We start from the raw sequence: 25,964 nt of genomic DNA on the forward strand, positions 1-25,964 counted from the left end.
GTGCGAGATCCGAAATAAGTTACACCGAACTTTGCCTGCGGTCACTTGGTTTCTTTAAAATGATAGTTAAGCGATTCGTTCACCATGAATTTTGGTGGCGCTTCGCCTTGTGAACGCACCCATTGTTACCGTTGCTATTTTTTATCGGATGCACAGACTCGGGGAGCTCAGTTCTACACGGGGAAAAATGAAAACTACATTAATTTATCGTAAGTAAAACATTTATTTATAATTGCGCACCTCCCTCCTGCCATATACAATTGCAATTGTCCTAGAAGGGTAGACTAAAAGAAGTACGTTTTATTGTTTGGACAGTTGCCGGTCAGATAAAAGTGCATTTTTGGCCAAACCTCAAAAGGTCTGCAAGGATGCAATAGCCCCATTACGTTATCTTAATAACTTAAGTTGTGCATTTTCCATCACCAAGGCGGCGAACTCCTCTGTACTGTTGACAATCGCTCAAACCTTCGGTAGAAGGTTCTACCAGCTAATCTCATACAAAATGATACTATGAAATCTACTTGTATACCTTTTGCATCGCTTGGTGCACTTATAGTAATATTTTTTTAACAAGATCATTTAAAAAAAAGTAATATCCCCCTTATTAATTAACTGGCGCCCATACCAAATGCATTCGCATTAGTTCTTATCACATAGACAGGGCATAAGGGTTTTTTGTAATAATAATAACTAAAATATGTTAACAACGCACTAGAACGCCATGTGATTTCATTGTTCTATACAATTTTCTCTTCTTTTACTCCTATTAGACACTGTAAGTAACGATACAAGCTCACCATTTGGTTTACCCGTGATGTATCCATTCAAAATTTCAGAAGCAACCTCACAAATTTCCCTCCACCCATAGTCAATATCTCTGATTTCGGTCAACCTGCTGCACACTACGAATCTGACAACGTAATTTCCTTGAAAGTAGCAAGGAATTACGTAAATGTTCTTGCGTTGCGTCAACTTATCCACGAGAGTCTGTGTAAGTCGATCCCCCGCTTTCATTCTAAAGCAGACTAGTCCCATGGAGCTGCAGGCGAACTCAAATCGCGAATCATCTTTCACCAGCTTTTCAAAGTAATGGGCAAGCTCAATTTGTGAGCGTATATGTTTTTGAATGCCTTCAACGCCGTAACTGCGCAAAACGAACCACAGCTTTAACGCGCGAAATCGCCTCCCCAACGAAATCTGCCAGTGACGATAATCGGGAGCTACTCCTTCGTGTTCGTGTTGCAAGTAAATTCGGTCAACATTAAAAGCCTCCACTAAGTGCCTCGAGTTTCTCACCCACATTGCCGAACAGTCGGAATTGACCATCATCCATTTGTGCGGATTGAAGTCGAAGGAATCCGCATATTCCACTCCTCGCATTAGGTAGCGATATTCGGGACAGACGAACGCTGAACCGGCGTACGCCGCATCAATGTGCAGCCATAACTTCTCTCTTCTACACACAGGACCCAACTCCTCCAAGTTATCAAACGCACACGTACCCGTCGTGCCCAACGTGGCAACCACGTAACACGGAATTAACCCCGCATTTTTGTCGTTACTGATCGCCTCCTCCAAAGTTTCCTTGCGTAGACAGCCGTTTTGGTCCGTTGGTAACAGTCGCATCGGCATAGAACCCAACATCCCGGCCTTTTCCACCGACGAATTCGCCTGGTCCGAAGTGTAAGCTACGAGTTTCGCTTTTATTAGACCTTCGTCGAGTTGGGGATGTACGTTCTTAATGTTTCGCACCATCCTTTCCTTTGCGGTTAATAGCGCTATGAAGGTAGATTCGCTTGCTGAACCCTGTAGGCATAAGGCGAATTAATTGCTTTTGCATACAAAAAGTAGAAATCTGCGGAAGTTATTTGAAAAACTATCTACTCCGAACCTTGGAATACGTCTAGATATATAGTATAGTCTAGCGCAGGCGTGGGCAACCCACGTCCCGCGGGCCAGATCCGGCCCGCCGATCAGTTTTGTCCGGCCCGCTAATATAATTCATAGTTAATACTTCATAGGGCCCACAAGTTTCAAATTCTAATTTATTAATTAATTAATATGATTATGTTACACGTGCAGCATCTAGTGGACGCGATCCGAAGCTTCCAAGACGTTTGAAAGCCTAGTTAAAGATGCATTTATTGTTTCAGAGATATCGCCAGGCATTTTCCAGAATTTTCCTCGCGATAATACCGGGTGGGGCAATACAACGACACGTGATTTAGGGATTAAGAATCTTAAGAGCATAAATGAAAATTTGGATACAAACTGAATATGGGGATTTATTATCCACATCTGGCAAATTTTGTTTGCAAAATCGTGTCAATTTTCAGGAGTACTTATTGATTTTTTTTAAAATAATTTTTACGAAAGCAAAAAATAGATGAAGACCAAAAAGAAATAGATACTTAGATATTGATTTCTTTAAACATACTTTTATTTGGATTTTCAAGTGTGGCCCGTGGCGCACATAAAAAATTTTATTTTGGCCCCTTGGAAAAAAAGGTTGCCCACGCCTGGTCTAGCGTATCTGCTAAAAGCTTTAGCGAGGTTCTTCAAGATTAGATAGCAAAGGACGAAAGTGGTCTTTTATTGTGCCCCAAGGGGTCAAAATTTATAAATTTCTCAATAATGGTAGACTCTGGCACACGTGGTTTTTAGCACATTTGTAAAAAAGTAGTTTTTAATCTCATTTTGGTCGGTCCCGTAGAGAAACGCTTATAAAAAGACGAGGAGTGTACATGTACCTACCGGGGCCGTGTAATTAACAACTTTAGGGATTGGCCTACATGATATATGTGGGGTCAGCGACATCTGGGAGCCATTCCCGAGCGTGATATAGTAACGTGGTGATTTTTCAGTTTTTTTCTATTTTCTTCTACCGTTTTGGTCCGATTGTTTTCATATTGGTGTCGTCGGAAAGATCTTATTCCTAAAACATTCTTAGAGATTAACTCTCTTTCTCGTGTCACCAATAGAAAGAAGCTCGAGCTATGAGGCGTGCATAAAAAATTGAGTACTATATGTTGTGGAGGATTTTTAGCCACCAAAGTGCGAATTCAAGTGAACGGGACGTCGGAAGTGGCTACCGACAAATGTGGTAGGTAGCCCCCGACAAAATGTTACTGAAGATGGAGTCAAAATTGACGTGACGAAGATATGAAATTTTCCCCAGGTGCCCAAGCGGAGTAACGCAGTTACCCCACTTAAAATTTTGAGTTTTTATGGGTTTATGACCCAAAAATTGTTGTACCTAAATACTATTGTTTATGAAATAAAAGTAAATGTAGTATTGCATACTTTGCCAACAAAAGGAGCATTTATAAACTTAAAAACTATACTCTGACATACGAGTATTAAATTACACAAGTATAAATAGTGAATAACTCTTGTGCAGATAAAGCGCATTTTTTTAAAACCGAAATAGCTTAGTAAATAATTGGGTTACTATAAGGTAATAGCACCCTCCTCCGATGCTTTTGGTATATGAGGAATTATAAATAATAATATAATAAATTAATTCCTTTTGTTGAGAGTACCCTGAAGAATTAGAGTTAATTTCTGCCCCTCTCTCCCTCTCATTTGGATAAGTAGCAATGGAGAATTTGGGTAATTGGTAGAAATCAGACCCTTTCGTTGAGATTTTTAATTAGAATACATTGAAAGATAAAACTAATCCCCCCCTCGCCACCCCATGATCCCAAAGAAATAGAACCCAATTCCGTTCGATTAGATCGATTTCGGCAAGTTCCGATTCGCTCTAGCTCCGCACAATTTTATTAAATAGGAGACCAAGCGGGGTATCTCGTTCACACCATTATTATCTTTAATAATACGAGCGCGTATGTTGATATTTATCCCTTCGATATCGGTATTAAGACTCAGACTAAACACAATTCAATTTCAATTCCAAAATTTCTTTTTTACCATCATTTGATGATGATTCAGAAATGTTTCAGAATTGTTTTGTTCGTGTATGACATTTTCCAATGGTGCGGTTGTGAGTATGTCGTTAAAACTGCGACTCAATATGCGGATCACCGCGCAGCACGTGTCGCGCGTACAGGTCTTGACTCGGTATCACGTCACCTCACACGTGCTATACGTGTCTCAATTTGCGCCGAAGCTAAGTACTGGAAGTACTTTGGAAAAAACTTTTTCTGCAGTTCAAAAAGAGGACCAACAAAATTGATTTTAAAAATGTTGATATTTACTGAAGAAAAGAATTAGCTGGGTTAGTATACTCGCAGCCCTCAATAAATCCTATAGGTTACAAAAACATGTGATCTGCTGTGTCGTGTCACTCTCACTATACGTATGTCAATTTGCGCGTATCTTTACACATTCCCGTTCATTTAGTCGTTGGTCTTGTTAACTTTTAATATACAAAGGTAAAATAAAACGCCTATAAGTCACAATAATGTAGCGAATTTTCTAGAACATTCTCAAGGTGCGGTACTAGATTAATCACTAACGATAAAGTAATGTAAGTTGATGTGACTAATTCTATTGTTATTGTTATTATGTGGCATAAAAGTATAAATTAATTTGATAAAGTTGATTGCAAGTGATAAATATTGAGTTGTTATGAATTAATCTCTTTATAACCCTAGTAAATATACTTTATGGTTCCTGTGAACAGTAATGATTAATTTTGCTCAGCAATCCAATTATTTTTGACATATATAGTTAAATGCTACAACCTGTATGTTATCACACAAGGCGTACTCAAATAATTTATCCTTACACAGATACACACTGTGAACTGCATTATTTATTTATTTATTTATTTATTTATTTATTTATTTATTTATTTATTTATTTATTTATTTATTTATTTATTTATTTATTTATTTATATTGGATTTTATTTTTATTTTTAAGCGAGCGGGATTTCAGCCAAAGCTACCCTTAAGGAAGCTTTGACTTTTTTGAATATGCATCGATTTACGTGAATATATGGAACTACGCACAGTTGACTCTTCTTTTCAAAATCGGTCCTTGCTTTTAATTATGAAAACTACCCCTATAAGGAAAGGGCCAATTAGCTTATGTTATGACTAAAAGTTCATAATAAACATAGATCCGGAAACGCTTCGTTACCGATTTACAGGGTGTTATAATTTCAACGTACACTGTACAACAGAAACCTTTAATTTATACACATATTATGAAAGCACAAGATACAATTTATAAGTCTGAACTATCAAAGCCCTTAAAATCAAGAGATTATCCAAATAAGGTCAGGGCCGCCTTAACATTTTTTACGTCGATTTAGTTAACTACCGACGAAAAAATTACAATAAACCAAAAAGTTTCTAAACAAATCAGAAAATCAATTTCTTGTTTTAAAATTTACCAACGGTGCACCGAAAAAAGTTCAGGGGTGGACAATGGAACATGATCCATGAAAAAACATGGCACCGAATAAATAATTGCGCGTTAACTATTAAATATATATTGTCCTGTAATTGGAATGTCTGTTCTGTTGGGCAATAAATCTCTATTATTATTATTATTATTATTATAACGTAAAACCTTTATGTACAAATTTTCATAGCCTTATATATAATATGTGATTTGGCTCGTCGAGGAACATGTGTGTATATGGATATATTTTGAAATGCAGATATTGTACGGGGTGTTACATTTGAGTTATGCCAAAAAATAGGGCGATCGAGGGGACCTAAACAAACTTATTTTATTAATAAATCGAAGATCGCAAACGTTTGGTTTGGAAGCTCTGCTTAAAAAGTCCAAAATCTGAATCTTTTTTTTTCGAGAACCGTAACAAACATCAAGAAGAATGTCACGTCTCTAGATAGGATTCGATTTTGTCATTTTCAAAATTCCTACTACATTCTGCGTTTGACGAAACCTGATATTTGGTACTTTTGAAGGTCCCCGGAATCCAAAAGTGTTTTTGAAAAATATCTGTATGTATGTATCTGTGTGCGTGCGGTATGACTTAAAAATCAGGTTCAGCCGAAACTACCACACCGATAGGGTTGAAATTTGAAACAGATTCGAAAATGGGAAATGCCTTTTTGGCAATAAAATCGATATTTCTTGAATTACGTATAACTTTGTAAGAATAAGACGGATTTGGCTGAAATTTTGTACAAATGTTCTCTCTAATGGTCCTCAATGCTGAGAAGCGATTGGAAAATGGGAACTGGGCTTTTGTCTGTAATACTTATATTTATTTAATAAGGTATGAGCAACAAACTCTTGATTGAGAGAAGGCCGTGTAAATTCTAGGCCACTTCTAACATTAATTAATGCTGGCAGCTCGTGTTAAGAAGTTATCAGTGAGTTGATATTGTGTGTTAAAATACAGCCGCTCCACTGGTTGCCATTTTTTTAAAGAAAATTGACATGAAAAACGATACTTGCATCAAGAGACTACTTCGAATTATCCAAATTATACATGTAAATTTATTTAAGAATTGCCAGAATTTCTAAATTTCTTAGAATTACACGAACTATTGTCAAAATAAGAAGTACCTCGAAGTAGGTGTACAACATTTTTGGAAAGTGAGGTTTCTCGCAGCAAGTGCAATGGTTAGTCAGATCTCCCGGTTACACTTAATTATTTCTTTTAGCGCCATTGAAAAGGAGTACTGTACAAGACAAGAATGTGCAGGATTAAGAGACAGAGAGGCTTATACTAGTTGCTTGAAGTGAGGGTAGCTAACGGTACGGCGTAAATGATACATTACAGGTAGACCTTTCATCGAACCCCCTTCGTTCCTAGTTTGCATGCACAAATTGTCCTGTCTGTTGAATTTTTTCATTCTTGATATAATAATTAAGCTCTAGATCAAGTTACTTTTCCCGAAATCGTCATGATACATTCATTTCAATATGCCTGATTTATGTCAGGAAATGTTCGTTTCTATGACTGGCAGTAACATCTGCCAAAACTGACACATCAGTAAGTGTTGTATGATTAGACATTTTGTATTAAAGATACAATTTCGTGAAAAATTTAATAAAAACTCGTCAGTAAAACGATACTATTTGACTCGGAAATTAAAGTACTCGAATCAAAGGGGCCTCGTACTTCAATGTTTCCTTGTCACACACCTGCCATTTCTCTATACAGGGTGTTACATACAGTGAGTTTTTTTTAAATGCGAACATAGGAGTTTGCATGCAATGTAATTTCCCTATGTTCGATTTAAAAAAAAACACATTAATCTATGAGGTGTGCGCGGTTCACATTTCCAAATCGCGCAACTTGTGTGACTATGAACAGCAACTCGTAGTCTTTATGATGAAGAGCACTCGGTAAGATTTTTTTAAATAAGCCATGTGAGGCCATAGCAACTTTAGGATACATTTTTCTTAAACTTACGATAACTTGAACTCACAGGCCACGCACTGACACCACAACTCATTGTGAACCAACCTTCAATTATTTGTAGGTCATTCTACTAATTTGATCTATTCAATACATAAATGAAGAAAATAAGAAAATAAATACCGAAAACAATTACAATAAAATGTTCGAAGTGTCCTCCTTGACATTCTAAGCAATAACCTAACCGATTTCGTAATTAAATTGGACGGCGGTATTTTTAAAAATGTGACAGCTGTCAATTGTATCTACTACTCATTTGAACTACTCAATAGATTGATGTGTTTTTTTTAAATCGAACATAGGGAAATTACATTGCATGCAAACTCCTATGTTCGCATTTGAAAAAAATTCATCGTATGTGTATGAAAACAATTGGGTGGTAGAGGGGATCAAAACAAGCACTTTTTCCAAATAAAGCGAGGGTCCAACGTGCTTCGTTTGGGAGCCACCCTCAAAAAAGTGGTGAAATTTGCATTTCTCAGCAACCATTAGAGTTACACAGACTGGTGGCCCGTTTTTGAATAGGTTTTGAAGTATCCAATTTTGAATTTTTTTTTTAAATTCCAACCATGAATGGGTTTGCATTTCTTGTCTCTTTGGGATATACTCTTTCCGATTTTGCAAAAAAATTGTTCAAAATTCCTACCACGAAATGGCGCACCCCTAAATGGAGGTGCGTAAAAAATTGCAGGGGAATTGTTTTTCGAATTTACTAACTTCAGATTCGTTCAAAAATCCCCAGATTCCAAATTCCGTCGAAATCAGAATTTTTTTCGCACCCCAATTTAGAGGTGCGCCCTTTCGTGGTAGAAATTTTGAAAAAACATTTGCAAAATTGGAAAGGGTAGTCCTATTCAAATCTCTGTAACTCTTATGGCTGCTGAGAAAAACATTAAAGAAGAAATGCAAATTTCACCACTTCCCAAATGAAACACGTTGGACCCTCGGTTTATTTGGAAAGAGCGCTTGTAACACTCTTTATACCATAAATAATGGCCAATTATTAAATAAGTCAGTAAGTGCATCTTAACTTTACCTATGCATGCACCCCATTACATTAACGGTGTAATGCGAAATTTAAGCCACATTTTACGCCTACATGACGTTATAAATTTGTGTATATATTTCATGCATTGTAGAGAAATTTAATGTTGCTTCAAAAACTAGATTTTCCCTCTATTTCGGGCTGAGAAATCAGAATTGGAGCAAGTGCTTGATTAGAAATTCTAACATCCCTCATTAATTCTTACTTGAATAATTCCACCCCCAGATCCATTCGAGCAGTTCAGAAACTCTTCCGGTAAACCGATCAGTTTACCAAGCCAATTCATCATTGCGACCTCTAATTCGGTGCACGCCGGACTTGACATCTACAAATAAAGATTTGACCTTCTAGAAAGCGAATTACGTAAAATCAATAATTCTCACCCAACTAAATCCGACGCATCCAATTCCGGCGCTCAACATCTCGCCCACTATACCCGGGTACGAGTTCGCTGTAGGACAGTACGCGTGAAAATTAGGCGAATGCCAGTGCGTCACCCCCGGCATAATCACCCTTTCGATATCCTCCATGATACTCTTCCAGTTCTCGCCGGTTTGAGGAGCTTCTTGCGGAATGGTCGGTTGTAAGTATCCCGGATTGACGGACGGCAGAACTTTCCTAAATTTATTGATGTATTCGATATTGTGCAAGGATGGGTCTTTAAATTTGCGTTACGTAAAGAATTAAAGGAAGTGTTTACGGCCAAAGAATCGGGCATGGGCGCTTACCTGTTACGAATATTATCCAGGTAATCTGCAATATAATCGACCATCGCTTTTCCAAACTCCCTGAACTGGTCCGAATCCATTTTCCACAAAGTGCTCCAGTGTCACTAATCAAAGTACCTACTGAACAGGATTGTGATTCACGAGATACAGTACAGTAGAAGTAAAAGTGAAGCTGCGGTATATTATTGCACGGTAGCACCTGATTTCACTGACAGTAAATTGCGACTGTTAGGTATATCGGAACAAATTTACTTTGTTGCATTTCTTTTGATGAAAGTGAAATTTGTTTGTATTGTAGTAGTTTTCTGTTCCTTGCGGCCAAACTTTGTGCTACATACACCATTCAATTTCCTTATATAACTTCTAGTAGTTTCAGAAGAAACCGGACGGTGATGCTCTGATTAACTTTCTTGATTAAATCATTAATCATAAATCAATCCAAGCTAGTTTAAAAACTTGTAAACTGACATCCAAGGTTTTTGATTTGTCTTGCATAACATAATAATAATAATAATAAATGTCTTTATTGTCAACCGAACAAACAGCAAATAAATAACATTTCTTTGTTAATACATTTATAAGTGACAATAGGTGCAAGTTCAGGGACAGGCACAAGCGCCGCTCCTGGTCTTCCACTTGGACCAAAATCAGCAACGGGAAGGAAGAAAATAAAATTTACAATATAAATAGAAGAAAGAAAGAGAAAGAAATAAAATCTACGATATAAATAGGATGGTTCACGAAACGTCCAGATTGCTAACAATTGATGCGAGATAGTGATAGTTAATGTGGCTTATTGAGATTGTAGTAGGTACTGTTTACTAGCAGATTTGAAAAGAGGTAAGGAGGAGATGTTCTTGATGTTATCTGGTAAAGAATTCCATAATTTACAAACATTATAAGAAAAAGACCTCTCAAACAGTGATGTTATGTGCCTAGGAGGCCTAAGATAAAACTTTTTTCTTACATTCAGATTATATACATCTGTGCGGTATGTTAAGCGTTCCGCCAAATATGGAGGGGTTTTGTATTTAATCACCTTAAAATAAAGTGCATGATGTACCCTTCGATTGGACATATTTAACCACTTTACATCGCTTCAATAAATGTGAGACTTTATTGTACTTGCGAATTCCGTATATAAAACAAAGGCATTGGTTTTGAATTTTTTGTACCCTAAGCTTATCATAAGAATCGAGACAGGGACCATAGACGACATCGCAGAAATTAAAGTTCGAAAGTACTAATGATTCGCACAGTGTAATCTTTAATGCACGGCTAAGTACACGACGTTGAGAATATATTTGTTTTAAGACTAAAAACGACTTACTAATCATTTTACAGACATGTGATTTAAAACGCAATTTGGTATCTAATACAACTCCCAAATTTTTTGCACAATTAACAGAATTTAAGTCCACTCCATTTAAACTTATTTTCAGCTTATCACTCAAGTATTCAAAATCTTTATTTTTACTAAATATTAATAATTGAGATTTACTAGGGTTTAGTTTTAAGCAGTGATCTACAGCTTGTCCTGAAACGAATTCCAAGGCCCTATTGATAACATTAATTGAGGAATTTACATTTGCGACATCAAAAGCGTAATAAATTTGTGTATCGTCAGCATATAGATGCGTACTGACCTCCTGGAGTCCACCAAGGTACTGACTAGTGTATATAGTAAATAATAATGGCCCTAGAACTGAACCCTGAGGTACACCCCTGGACAACACAAGTTCATCTGACACGACACCGTTTAACTCCACAACTTGAGATCGATTAGACAAGTATGACTCAAAAAGATGTAACACATTTCGACTGCAACCGACATAATGCAGGATAGCCAATAAGGTATCATGGTCTAAAAAAGGTGAAAACAAAATAGGGACAAAAAAATTGGTTTCTTCAACATTTAATGACAATTCTTAAGGTTCATTTAAACTGCATTTTTCTCTCATGACAAAATATTAATAAAAGACGAATTCGGGTAAATTCAGTGTTATAAAAAAAACCTTAAAGATAACACGGGCACAATCATAGTGATGTGGATTGTAAACGATTTGTAAGTTACATAAAAAACTGTTATATTACGCGTAACTTACAAAAGGTCAGTTTTTTAATGTATAATTTATGCCTTTTATAAAATTCACGTGTTTTTTATTTAAAAAACCGTAATTTTTGTAAATTTACATAAATTTAATATCTATTTGATACCACTGATACATTTTGAGGGTGTGGATAAAACCCGGACCCGGACTCACTTTTATGGATTTTTTGTAGTGATCCTTTATAGCTTTATTATTTTCCGACCACTCGTCCGTGTGAGCAATACTCTTTTTAACAGCGGCCCCCTCTTTTTTTCCCGATATGTTGTTTTTAAACGTAAAACGTGCATAACTTTTACATGTACAATTGGTGTTAGATGCCTTTAGTGGTGCCAAAAGGAATGGTTCCTACCAACTACCTAACGCCCTTCTTTCGCACCCCTTATCCAAGAGAGTAGGTACCCATAAAAGGAAAGTGGAACGTCAATGCCAGATATATCTACTGGTGATGTCAAAACCTTCCGTGCAAATATCTGCAGAACTGAGTGTCCGAGGAGGATATTCCCACACGGCGCAAAGATCGCTTAGACGAGACACATCTACTGTCAATGTAAAAGCTTAATTGTGAATATCTCGAACATGCTATAGGAAGGAACCTACAAAGGGAAATGCAATATTCCCGAGAATTTCACTAAGGGCTTGATTCTTCTTGTATTACATAGTATACATTTTGAAAGTATGCCAGGCGGCCTTTAACTGTTTACGTCTAAAGAGCCCCCTCTCCATCCTACTAAGAAACATCGATAAATATAGCATGTCAACTTTTCTCTAACAATTTGAAAATGCAAGGGTTTACTCAAAAATTCATATCTCTTAGATTAGACTAGAAGGATTTGAGTATTAAATAGGACGATCACTTATATGTTAAACGGTTTAAGCGATATCAATTTTTGAATGAACCCTTGCATCTGATGGCACCACTTGCCGGTATTTATGGAATGAGCATCATCTTGAAATTATCTTATATTTCAATTCGCAATGGTCGGTTATGGCTGTAAACCAAATTTCAAGTCTCTATTTCAACTGCAAGTTTAAAAGAACACACGACAATAATTTCGTCGAAATGGCGACACAGTTTTCGCTTGCCATTTCAATTTTCGTAATAAAATCCAACGTGCGATTACACGGCAGTCAAATCGTCTATGTACTTCGATTATACGAATTCTGTCGATTCTTCTACACAACGAAGTTCTTCTTTTGCAAAATACGTCACTTTAGTTTACTCGTAATGGCAACTCGCGATGAATTTAAAAGAACACACGACAATAATTTCGTCGAAATGGCGACACAATCTTCGCTTGTAATTTCAATTTTCGCAATAAAATCACGCGTGCGATTACGCGGATGTCAAATCGCCCATGTACTTCGATTATACGAATTCTGTCGATTCTTCTACACAACGAAGTTCCTCTTTTGCAAAGTACGCCACTTTAGTTTACTCGTAATGGCAACTCGCGATGAATTTAAAAGAACATACGACAATAATTTCGTCGAAATGGCGACACAGTTTTCGCTTGCAATTTCAATATTCGCAATAAAATCTCACGTGCGATTACGCGGATGTTAAATCGCCCATTTACTTCGATTATGCGAATTCTGTCGATTCTTCTACACAACGAAGTTCCTCTTTTGCAAAGTACGCCACTTTAGTTTACTCGTAATGGCAACTCGCGATTAATTTAAAAGAACACACGACAATAATTTCGTCGAAATGGCGACACAGTTTTCGCTTGCAATTTCAATTTTCGCAATAAAATCTCACGTGCGATTACGCGGATCTTAAATCGCCCATTTACTTCGATTATACGAATTCTGTCGATTCTTCTACACAACGCAGTTCCTCTTTTGCAAAATACGTCACTTTAGTTTACTCGTAATGGCAACTCGCGATGGATTTCAAAGAACAGACGACAATGATTTCATCGAAATGGCGACACAATCTTCGCTTGCAATTTCAATTTTCGCAATAAAATCTCACGTGCGATTACGCGGATGTCAAATCTTTCATGTACTTCGATTATACGAATTCGTCTCAGTTAATCATAAATTATACGCGACATAAAATGTCGCGTTTGACTTACATAGGTTCGCCTTGAACCTATGGCATGCAACAAAGTGGTGTTTTGAGTCTTATCTGCTTGCCCACTCACTTCTTATCTGAAAGCGCTTCATTCTATTGCATTTTAATTTCTTTCTCTTTCACTATGAAGAGGTACACGTATAAAATGACCTATACTGGCCAATTTATAATTCAACAACAAATCTTTCTAGGTCGAGAGCGATCACATGTTACACTACGTAAACACCGTTAATAAAAGTGCCCGTTTAGCTTTAAAAATACCTTATGGGTACACTTTACACTAACACGTGTAGGTTAATTTTGCGAGACACATGTCCTATCAGATGGGAAAATAATTGCACAGAATCACCCAAATCCAAACAGTTCGGTTATACTTATACAATAAAATTGGGTAGGTCTAATTTATAAATGTCACAAACGGGCGTGGTTTTTAACATGAACCTTGAAAATTTTTTTTCGGACAGAATTTATTGATCGCCGTGTAGCTATTATTACAGATTCATTAGGTCAGAGATACTACGTAGGTAAATTAAGCGATATCCCAATTATTTAAATTGATAATTGCTTGCAGATTTACGTTTACAACAACGAGCAAATTTTGCGAAAAGCGCGTAATACGTAAATGTTTTCCACTAAAACGTCGGCTTCTGGTCTGTGAAACGCTGAAAACTCAAAACTTGTAAATGGCGTACTTTGTCTCACTGTTAAAATAGAGTTTACATTCCGCCCGGCTTTTTATAATATGAACTTCTCACGCACATGTATAAAACAATAAGCAACGCAAAACAAAGTTTTCCTACCATACTTAAAATCAAAATTCCCCAGAGCATCAACGAGGGGGGTTCTTGCGTGTCTCAGGTGGTTTGAATCCTCCATAATTTCCTGACCGCGCTTCATTATCTATAATAATGGTATACGTACACGCCCAGATTATAAAATCAGTGATAACGAAATCCAAAGTGGAATTTTATAGATCATCAAAATTTCACGCTCGCTCATTACTTGGGAAATTTTAAGGGTGCACTCATCGCAAATTTTGAAATGAAACCGATTTTTACTTGGATCGCGTATAATGCGTTACGTTAAAACTAGGATCTGAATTGAATACGTGCGGGGTGATTTGTCCAAGCACTTTGGTTGATTACAACGGGGTGAAAGCGACCACATTTTCCATACCCCGTAATCACCACTTGCTATAGGGATCGCTGTAGACTATTAGTAATAGAAAGCTATGTTGAAGATTAATAGTCGTATTATATGGTTGTACATTTTACAATCATTTTTATTATGCCTTAGTGTCATTTATAGCAATAAGGAAGTAGCGTATTCTGTTTGCTGGTATAAAGAACAGAAAATGTAAAATATCTCGTCTTACTCCTACTCTCCATGTGTAAAGATAATTTCATTACGTCATTACCAAACGTAACAATGCTGTATGCATTTGTCTGCTAGGTACTTGTTGCATCTCTTTGGACGAAAAACAATCGTGTTATGACACTAATGGGCAGAACGCGTTTTTTTAAACAACGAAAAGTTTCACGGTTTGAGAAAGCTTCACACAATTTGGCAGGGGCTCAGAGATTCAGAGAGTGGTTCAAAGCAATTCAGACACTAGATGCAGATTATTAGTTTTATTAAGCTTATAAGGAATTTTAGAGTGTATCTCAGAGAATCTATTGCGAAAGTTGAGATGGTGTTTCAAAGGGTCGCGAAGCGTCTCATGCAGTTTTAGAGATGGGATCTAACGGAATCTTAGACAACTTCAAGAAGTTTCAGGCGTGTTCATAAAGTTTGAAGGTTCAGGAGGATTTCGGAGGATTCTAAAGCGTTTTGGAGGATTATAAGTTAGAAAGCGTCTAATGCAGTTTAGAATGTTTTAATAAGTGTAACACTAACAGCAGAATTCCAGAGTTTCAAAGTGGCTTTAGAGAGTCCCAAAGCTTTCAAAGAGTTTAAAAACGCTTTATAAAGTTCAGAGGGCTCCAAAAGACTTAGGGCTTTTCAAATCAGAGTTTCGTGCAGTTTTGGTGTTGAGAAAGCTTAAACAGAGCGCTGTCGAAAATTTCAGCAGCGTATATCGAGTATTTCGTTCCCAGAGGACTCGAAAGGGATGAAACAGTTATTATGGGATTTTCCTGGGAATTTTTTGTCAACATTTGAAGATTGTTTTTTATAGGCCAGTCATATTAGGTAAAAGTCCCTCTACCTGAAAATAATTCCCTAAAAGGGGAAACTTTGCGTATGTGTAGTGTTAGCAGACAGTAACAACATTTATCAAAAATCAACATTCGTGCATGTTATGCGTAAATGAAAGTTTTGAAAACATCCCTAGGCATTAAATCTAATTCAGTCGGTTGTGATGGTGTCAGTTTCGGCATGTGGAAGTTATGTTTGCCATACCTTGCCCCGATTATCACTCGTATTGTAAACTACTGTTTAATTCATAGAGTCTTTCCTAACTCATGGAAGGTGGCCAAAGTTATTTCACTAGCCAAGAATAACAATCCTAAATAGTTCAAAGATCTGCGCCCCATAAGTACTTTGCCTTGTTTGTGTAAGGTGTTAGAGAAGGTAATGGCAGCCCAAATAAGAGTTTATTTGGATAATGAACGGGTACTTCCAGAAATGCAGTCTGGATTTAGAGGCGGATTTAGCTGTAATACGGCCCTCTCAGACACTATCATGAGCGCCATTGACAACAACAACCTCATCTTACTTGTTCTCTTGGATTACTCCAAGGCTTTTGACCGTTTTCTCATAGGGTACTTTTAGGGATTTTAACATATTATGTAGGATTCAGTAATATCGCCATAACTTTCATTCAAAACTACCTTCTAGGTCGTAGTCAATATGTTGCACTGGATGGTGATATTTCTGATACCTTTCCTGTGACGGTCGGAGTCCCTCAGGGATCGGTGTTGGGGCCATTCCTGTACATGGTCTATCTATACAATCGATATGATCACTTCTAACAATAGTAGGGGCTGGTTTCGAATCATGCTATTTATATTTAAATCACCGCAAATAATGATACTTTTGAATTTAAGTGTAGCGTGCGTTAACGCACTTATCAGGTTAAAAAATAGTTATTTGTGTACCAAGGCCGTAAAAGTGATCTTTTTTGACCGAAGCTGCTGTTTGCGGCCGAGGCGGTAGCCGAGGCCGCAATTCAGATGAGGCCTAACAAATCACTTTTGGCCAAGGTGCACACAACATTTTTTAGGCGATCATCAAAAAAGAATTCAAAAATTTGCTCATAAACATATTTTTTTTGAAAATCATAGTTATCTTAGACTATTAAAAACAAAGCATTTCCTGTCGTATGTAATTATAATTAGCATCTTTGCGTGTTTTGTGCGTATCAAAATGGGTGATAGCGACAGTTCAGATACCCCAAACGAAATTTTGGAAACTGCAAGCGTTGCGACCCTAAGTCATATATATGATATAAGAGCAGGCGTTTGAGAGTAAAAGTACAATCGCAACTTCCTCCGTTGTACAAGATTTTAATAATGTCAAATGCAATAGGTCCTTCGTAACTGTGGCTTCCAAGACCTTATAGTTAATATGCTGTACAATTATTAGAAACCTGATTAGGTACCTACTTTGATGGTAGGTATAGGTAGCTACTTGTGTTCTCAGTTAATTGCTGGTGATTCTTCGTGTAAATAGTAAGCATCTAAGCAATAACAATCTTGCTCATGTTTTGGTTCTACACTTCAAACAGGTCTGCAAGCAGCAAAGATTGAAACGTCAAACTATCATTTTAAATGTGGACATTGTGATTATGCAAAATAGTGTGAAACATTCCTACAAGTCCGACAATGAAAAAAACACACGTGGATGGCCCTATCCTTGATGGGGCTATACTAGATAGACGCTTTGTATCAAACAGATTAAGTACTGTTTCTCACACATCAGTTTCAAATAAGTACAGTTTGACAGATGTGTACAATAAAGTAAAGTTTGACAGAAGCGTACAATAAAGTGAAACTTTATGGCCGCAAAAGCGACCACAAAATCAACGTTTTTGTGATGATAGCCTAAAAAAATGTTTTTATCTACGTTCGGTAGTTTATTGATACATAGCTTTAACGTGAAATAATCAAACAAGTATAAATTGTGCACAGAAAAAGCGCATTTTTTCCCGAAATATCTTATTAAGGTTCCTAGTTAAGTAGCATGCTATATTGATCGATGTTTACCTTCTTGCTAAATGATTAATAGGGAAGGGACACCGCTTGGCATACATTCAAAATCCACGCTACATAATGCAAAAAGAAACAAGTCCTTAGAGAAATTGTCCTAAATATTGTTTTCCCCTTTGTAGGTACTTTCCTCCAACATTTTCGAGATATTCACAATTAAGTTTTCCCATCATCAGTAGATGCGTCTCGTGTAAACCTTCCACTTGCCCGTTACGAGTACCCTCTTCTGATACTTCGTTGTCAAGGTATTCGCTTCGACTTCACCAATAGATATGTGGATTCATTTTGCCTTTGTCAGTACTCTTCTTCGACAATCCGCTCTTGAGATATAAGGAATTATAACCGATCACGATAAGGTGTCGAGGAGAAGGACTATGGTTGGTAGAAATTCCTTTTGTTGAGATCTTTCATTAGAGTACCATGAAAGGTAAAACCAGTCCCCACAAACCCCCTTTTTTGAAGGGCAGTAGTTGGTAGAAAAGATTTGCTTTTGTATAGGCTTTAATTACAATGCATACCATGAAAGATTTAATATTTCAACATCAAATCTAAATTTTTTATCGCGAGACTATTTTTATTCTCTGCAAAAAGATTCACTGGTTCTTGGCTAGTGTGACTAGTGAATGACGGATTTAATGAAAATTTGCACTTTTCTTTTTTTCTGAAAATTGCTTTAAAACCTGCTTTTTTAATTTGATTGCTTATAAAATTAAACACAAATGACCATAACACTTTGGATACCTACATACAGCGTGTCCCAGATAGGGTGGGATTGCATGGGTAACTTTCTTATTATTAAAGATAGAGAATTGGTTAAATGGACAATGTTTTGCAGATTTCGATGCTTATTTGAAATTTCCTTGTGGAAATTCAAAATGTCGAATACTTATGTTCGACGTAAATTCAAAAAAACTAAAATTGGTCATTTCCTTTAATGTCTTATATCATCGAAAGTATAAGAGATATAAAAAAAAGTTTTATATAAAAGTTACTGTCTTTTATACGCTTAATTTAGAATTTATGTAAAAAAAAATTCAATAGATGGCTACTTTTGAACATTTACCAACTTTCTAAAGTTAAATAGGCGCCATGTTGGATTTTTAGACTATTTGATAGATTTTTAATTCTCTTTTCAGCGAGGTATCATAGCATAAGATTGAAAATAAGATACCAGTTATATCAACAGTTTTTAGCGCATTTCCACAAAAATAAAAAAAATGCGCTATTGTAGCCACTTTGTCCGTCCGTCCGTCCGTCCGTCCGTCCGCTCGTTTTGCGACGCTACTAGTTCTTTATCTTAAGAGCTATTGTTCTACTTTTTTCGCTAATTGGTTCGTTATGGTGTCGAGTCTTGTACCAAGGAAGGAATTTTTTGTGTACCGCTTACAAAAAAAGTTATTGCAAAAAAAAACAAAAAGCCGTTTTTTACATGTTCCATAATTTTACACTTTTGCCGTTTATTAACGATCCTAGAGATCGTTTATAATTTTGCATTGCTATCTGTCGCCTGCCGGTTGGTCTCTCCGTCTGTTCCTTTGTCTGTCTGTCCATCTATCTGTCCGTGTGAACGATAACTTTGTTTAGAAATGTTCGATCGCTTTTACATCTCCGTTAGTTATGAACGGAATTGCATGAAATTCAATATGGGCATAGCTTTAGCCATATAATACGCAATGCCAAAAGTTGAGTCGAATCGATTCAAAATTCACAGTGCCCTTTTTGCATCTCGACCATTTATAAACCGAATTGCAAACTTTTTTACTTATAAAAGTATTTGAATGAAATTTGATACATAGGCACTTGGAATAAAGGAAAATCAAACGCCAATTTAAAAATTTGGTTTTGCGCATGCGCAGTGCCAACTTTTTTATTTATGGAAGAATTTAAACGAAATTTGATACATAGGCACTTGGGATAAAGGAAAATCAAACGCCAGTTTCAAAATTTGGCTTTGATAATGCCAACTTTTTTATTTATGGAAGAATTTAAATGAAATGTGATACATAGGCACTTGGAATAAAGGAAAATCTAGCGCCAGTTTCAAAATTTTATTTTGCGCATGTGCAGTGCCAACTTTTTCATCTATGGAACTATTTAAGTGAAATTTGATACTTAGGCGCTTGGAACAAAGGAAAATCTAACATTAGTTTTAAAATTTAGGTTTGCGCATGCGCATTTCCAACTTTCTTATTTAGAAAAGCATTGAAATGAAATTCTTCTCATAAACTGAAATTGAAGTAGCACGTCAAAAATGGATTGCCCATGTGCAACGCTATCTTTCATATTTGTGACCGGATTTTTACGATTTTAACAAAAGTTGCATCTTACAAATGGGAAATGAATGCAAGTGGAAATGCGCTTTATGTAAATCGTTTACGATTACTTTTTAACTTGTTATATTTTAATCAAGTTGTCTGTAATGAAGACAGTTGAATAGGAATTTAACACACTAAACCTTCCCCATACTTCTTTATTAAAAAATTGTGAATAAAATCACATAGCGACTATAGTTTCGACCTAAGTCATTTTCAAGGTGTAGGAAAATTGTAACTAATAACGAGTAACAATCTTGAACTATACATACCTTAAAATTTAAAACATCAACAACAGAAAATAGGAAATTGAAAGTACAGAAGTTACATTTTTTATCAGTATGCTGGAAAGAACACGTGTTAACCACTAGTTGAACATAATTAATACTTACAGGAAAAAATTTTTCCAATATAAAACAGTTGGTGTTAGGACATAGAAAAGTGGAGTATGGGGAAGGTTTAGTGTGTTAAATTCCTATTCAACTGTCTACTTTCTGACCCCGTTTTGAGCTTTACCACCATGGATTCCCACCAAGGTCTGTAATGAATTTAAAACAAAAACAAAAGTCTATCCTAGGCAACAAAACAATGAAAATAATTACATCATGTTTTAAATACTGGCCATTATTAGTGAAACACACTTCAAGACAGTTTACTTTAGGCAACGTGTTGCCATTGGTGCTATAACACGCCTTTAGAACGGCTTCGTGCAGTTGTGTTATGATTACCTATTAGTATAGTCGTTACTTCCATATACTTTATTCTTTAATGTACAATGTAATGTATAGTAAATATAATTATAGTGGACTGAGTTGGTGGAGCAGCCTTGGCTGAAACCCCGCCCAATCAAAAATAAAATCAAATAAAATAAATAATGAAATGGTTCCAATTTACACTTTCCTTTAGGTACAGGTTTTCCTAGTTAGGTATAATTTTCGTTATGGACTTCAAGATAACTAGATCAATTTCGTGGCCTTAAATTCATCAGGTAGAACTCATTCATTGTGAGATTTTCTTTATTAAAATTAAAGCAACCTAAACTAAAAACCATTTTTTTCCTAAGAATTCCAATCTCAATGATAAAATACATGCAATACAAATAAATTTAATTTACCCAGAGATGGCTATCTTTAAGAACACAATCTAAATCCTTAACAATTGTTAAATTTTTCAAGGTCTCTGTATTGATTGCAGAAACCTTGACTGAGGCAAGAAAAATTGCCATTTCTAAAGACACATTACAAGACGTCCTATGGGGCGTGATAAGAAATTGTACCAGGATATATGAACAAAATCGTAATCCTAGCGAGTTAAATTACATTCTTTATAGGTTTTCTTTTTATATACACTGTGTACTGGAAATAATGATGCTCTGTGCATTACGCCTACTTAGCCAAACAAAACTAAAATGTATTTAAAACTGAAGACTATTTTTACATATATAAAATTAAATAACATTTTCCACCAAATCTCGAATTCTCATTACTCTTGGCACTCAAGAATTGATTAGTGTTAGCAGGATTCCAGTAGGGACTTCCGAACTTTGACAGTTGATAGCGGCCGTATCGTTAAAGCTACATTTGTTGAATTGGCTGTTATTTATTCCGTCTGTTTTGCCAAAGTCAACAACACGTGCAATTGATAAAATCGTTTTATCAAAACGGGCGAACTTTCAACGCGCTTCGCCCATTGTACTGTCGCCAGAATCGTCCTGCCAAAAATATTGCCGCTGTCCGTAACAGTGTACAGGAGAATCTAAAGTTGTCGATTTCGCGTAGATCACAAGAAATCGGCCTTACGCAGATCGCAACTTAGGGATTTTTGCCTCGTGACTTGAGTCTGCACCCAAAGAAATTCAACTGATCCAGGAGCTGAAGGTAAAACGACCATACAACGAGGTGTGTTCGCGGAATGGGCCCTGGCCCATTTCTAAATTGAAGGGTACGTTAACTAACAAAGTTACTAATTTTGGGACGATACCAAGAGCGTCTAATGTATCGCGAAAAAGTCACTGTTTGGTAGGGATTTTGGACCGACGTCGTCTTCGGTCCATATTTCTTTGAGAACGACGTTGGACAGGCCATCACCGTCAACGTCGATAATTACCAACTTCTTTTGGCCCGAATGGGATGATATGGAAACCAACGACATATGATTTCAACAGGACAGAGTATGTGTTACACAGCTCACGCGCATTGAGCATTTTCACGAGGGATTTGAGGACAGAGTAATCCCATGTTGCGATTTGGCCTCGTTAGACCTTTTCATGTGGGTTTTTTAAGCCGCGGGTCTATGCGAATAAGCCACAAAACCACAACGCCCCTCTAGATCAAAATAACCCCTACCATCGGTCAAATTCAGCCTGATTTCGATGTACGCCTCCCAGCGAAGACGAGTCGGACATTTGCACGAGGGTACGTATAAAATTTATCATGAGAACTCATATCCAGTGTCCTAATTTGGACTCGATTAAACACAATGCTACTCATTTACACACAAAACAAGTTTATAAGTTAAAATGGGCATTCAGGGCCAGATGACAAATACCACGCACATGACTTCGATTGAAACAAGTTAAACATAAAATAAAATGCTAATTACTTTAAAGTTTCTCTTTAATTTCTCTTAGCGAATAGCAGGGCCCCGCTACCGTCATTTTGTGTGCTTTTTGGACCATTATTTTATTTTCAAAGATGTTTATTTTTTTATGTCTTACTAACCTATAATAGCACATTTTATATCTGTGATACGCGGGCATAAAGCACCACTTTATGCCCTAGGGCATTAAGTATCACCATAGTAACTCATTTATACTTAATGACAAAACAAACAAATATTTGCAGGTCATTGAAAATTAGAATTGGCCTTATTTCGTATAGTTTCTGGAACTTCTTGCTCATTCACGATGAATTGAATTATTTAAATTTACGTTTGACGTTTGGATGGTTTCAATGACATTAACAAATTCGAACCACGCATACTCGATCAAACATAATGAATTATTTTGTAAACGAATTTTGACGAAGAAAACTATTTGTAAAACATAAAATTGTGTATGTACCACGGGCATAAACTGATGTTTATACTCTCGGGCGACTAAAAAGCTCTCGGGCCATAGGCCCTCGAGCTTTTTAACTCGTCGCCCTCGAGAATATAAACATCACTATTATGCCCTTAATACAAAAATAACTATTAGTACCTTCTACAAACTGTTTTTACATGCCTTTATGGTACATAGAAACATAGATCAAGAGTTTGATAATGGAATATCACAGAACCAAAGACCTCAAAAGGGACAGAACTAGACTGACATTAAAACTCTGGGAAGCTCTTTGAACCCATAAGGGTTCACAAGAACTTCAAAAGGCTTCTTTTAAAAACCTTCGCAAAACCCTAAAAAATTATGTTTGTTCACCAATCCTTCACGAACGAGAAGAAAGTTAATTCGTCGCTAAAGCATCACCTAATTCTTATAAGATTTGCACCTTGTATGGCAAAAACTGATCCTTTTTCAGAATTTTATTAACTTATCCGGTATATCAAGTCGTGTTTGCGCACTAGGGAATAGATGACGTAGAATTTATAGTAAAGTGACCGAGAGCCTCAATTGTTCTGATGTTGTACTTCTTTGAGGATGCTTCATATACCTAATTGTGGGCATTTTTAAGAGATAGCAAACGTGAAACGTGACAAATCCATTTATTTTGTATTTCTTGGCTCTTTTTATTTATTATTTGACTGAGCATCCAAATTCGATTTTATTTGTTTGAGCGTATACCGGGTGGTGCCTAGCGCGACGCAGTATAGGGATTTCAATGGTAATTTCTTTATAGCCAAATACTAGCTCCCCTAATTATTTTAGAGCAAAAGTCTACATACGTTCTTTTTAGAGAAAAAAATACTGCATCTGGTCATACGATCACTTATAATTTTCCATTTTTCAAAACCGTAGAAATCGACAAAATAAAAAATTACATTTTTATAAATCAGTGATGCTTTGGAATCTTTTAACAAACTACAAGCGCATCGCATCTAAGTTATAGTTGTTTGACGTCAAAGAATTTTCATATTTAATTCTGTTTCAACTAACCGACCTACGAAAAACCGTCTTTGGGGTAATGTTTTTTTAGAGAATGTAATGCTGCATCTGCATCAGATACTATTTGTTTATAATTTTCCGGAACCAGAGTACAGAATCGAAGAAAAAGAAATTGATTTGAGGAAGAATTGTTCTAAAACTTGTATTCGGATTTTTCGCTACTGCAGTAAAAACGTTGAATGTATTGTCGTTTTCCTGATGGTTTTGACGGACATTTTGAACGTTATTGCATTTGCAGATATTTAACACTGTTCCTGTTCTTTGAAACATGCGCACAATTCTGTCTACTGTGGTACTGCTTGGAATCGGTCAATTGGGGTCCTTCACAGTAAATAAAGACGTTACTTGGCGGGCATAAAACAACTTTAACATTTCCTCTTTCTCTTCAGTTAAATACATGATAATCAATTTTATGATTAACTAACTTATAAATAAGTATAAATTTAATATACGTCAAAGGCAAGAATGAAAAGTTATCGCTGTTTTTTTTGGTAATTCCAAGGCATATCTGATTAATTATAAAATGAACCTTTTTATTTTGTCGATTTCTACGGTTTTGAAAATCGGAAAATTATGAGTAATAGTATGAACAGATGCAGTATTTTGTTCTCTGAAAAAAACGTATTTAGACTTTTGCTCTAAAATAATTAGGGGAGCTAGTAATTGACTATAAAGAAATTACCATTGAAATCCCTATGCTGCGTCGCGCTAGGCACCACCCTGTATAGTTATTTTGTGAACTTAATATAGCAGACTCCATGTTTTTACATTATTCGCTTGGGAAGGCCTTTCATGATTAAACTCAATACATATTTAGCAACCAGTGGAAAACGATACAATTGGCTTAAACAAAATTTACAATTCAGTAGACGTACCACAGGTATATTATATTGCAATTTGATAGTTGAAAATATGATACGAAACCTTGCCTTTCAGATACCATCTGAGATAGCACGTGTCATTTGGTAGGTCTTCAAACACGCGACCACCATGTGGCAGACGAACGCACGCCCATCTCTGAATATTATCCGATTGAGGGTTGGGGTGGACATGTTACTCTTCAAAACTATTACGCATTGTAACTCTTGAAAGTCTGACAATAAGCTACTGTAAAAAGGCATCTACATTGACGTAACGCATCTCTACTCTGTTCTGTTCATATATTGAAAGTCTCAAAATGCAACTTTTGGGCCTGATTGAATGTGTGCCTACAAGAGACTAAACAATTGGTCAAAGTGCAAATCTGTCGGATTTATCTATAATCACGCATCCCCCCCGATGTAATCTTTATCGGAAACACGCCGGAACCGCCCTTTATTTTACCAGCAAATGCAGGCCACGCGCTCCGCTAAATGCCCTACTATTGACTATACATTTCTTTCGGAATTAAACACGAAAGTAATCACAGGAAACGTTCACCCTATAATGAAAAACCATTAAGGTTAAGGATTCGTCGTGGTATTTCAGAGAAATTTATATAATAACTGAAGTTTGTCAATGGGAAGTGTCAGTGAACCTGAATCGAGTGAAAGTTATTTCTCTTGTTTGGGTAGCTTAATTTCGGTGTTGTAAATATGCTTTCTTAAATAATTTTGTTACCGTGATTTATTCCTAGTTGTAGAAGAATCTAACTCTATTACTCATTTACTTGCTTTATGTTAGTGCATCACAACGCGACTGGGTTTTACGATAGCGAGATGTAATCTCAAAATACAGCGTGTTTCAAAATGAATAGAGGGGTTTCAACATGTTATAATATTTGATAGATGAAACTTACAGCCACAAGTGATATATCAAATGAAAGAGAAACTCAAACAGTTTTTGTTTGTTGGCATCAGTGCGTATGTTTCCGCCGGAATCCGCTAGAAAGCGCTAATAGCAAAGATGGCGACTAAAGAACAGAAAGCGTTTTGTGTTTTACAGTTTGCAAAGACGGAATCTGTTGTTACTGTGCAACGTGCGTTCCGGATTAAGTTCGGTTGTGCTCCTCCAGGTGATAACAACATTCGTAGATGG

The 25,964-nt window shown here is 36.4% G+C and overlaps 1 protein-coding gene across 1 annotated transcript; it reads right to left on the reverse strand.

The window, feature by feature from the left end:
• Nucleotides 1–257: 257 nt before the first annotated feature.
• On the reverse strand, nt 258–9,031 carry LOC116172353 (aromatic-L-amino-acid decarboxylase-like). Its single transcript, XM_031489560.1, has 3 exons — nt 8,797–9,031; nt 8,619–8,738; nt 258–1,806 (listed from the first exon to the last, which is right to left on the reverse strand). Exons 1-3 carry the CDS (start codon nt 8,941–8,943, stop codon nt 730–732), a joined length of 1,344 nt encoding a protein of 447 aa, XP_031345420.1. The 5' UTR covers nt 8,944–9,031; the 3' UTR covers nt 258–729.
• Between the last annotated feature and the right edge of the window lie 16,933 nt (nt 9,032–25,964).

Source organism: Photinus pyralis, unplaced genomic scaffold (genome assembly GCF_008802855.1).
Source record: "Photinus pyralis isolate 1611_PpyrPB1 unplaced genomic scaffold, Ppyr1.3 Ppyr1.4_LG5, whole genome shotgun sequence".
Classification (NCBI taxonomy): Eukaryota; Metazoa; Arthropoda; class Insecta; order Coleoptera; family Lampyridae; genus Photinus; species Photinus pyralis.

Bases quoted from the DNA above. Each gene is read 5' to 3' on its own strand.
- LOC116172353 (XM_031489560.1), bottom strand. From the start codon at position 8,943: ATGGAGGATATCGAAAGGGTGATTATGCCGGGGGTGACGCACTGGCAT. The intron at 8,739-8,796 runs GTGAGAATTATT...CTTTATTTGTAG, and splicing joins GATGCGTCGGATTTAGTTGG to ATGTCAAGTCCGGCGTGCAC. The intron at 1,807-8,618 runs GTAAGAATTAAT...TTATGCCTACAG, and splicing joins CTGGGGGTGGAATTATTCAA to GGTTCAGCAAGCGAATCTAC.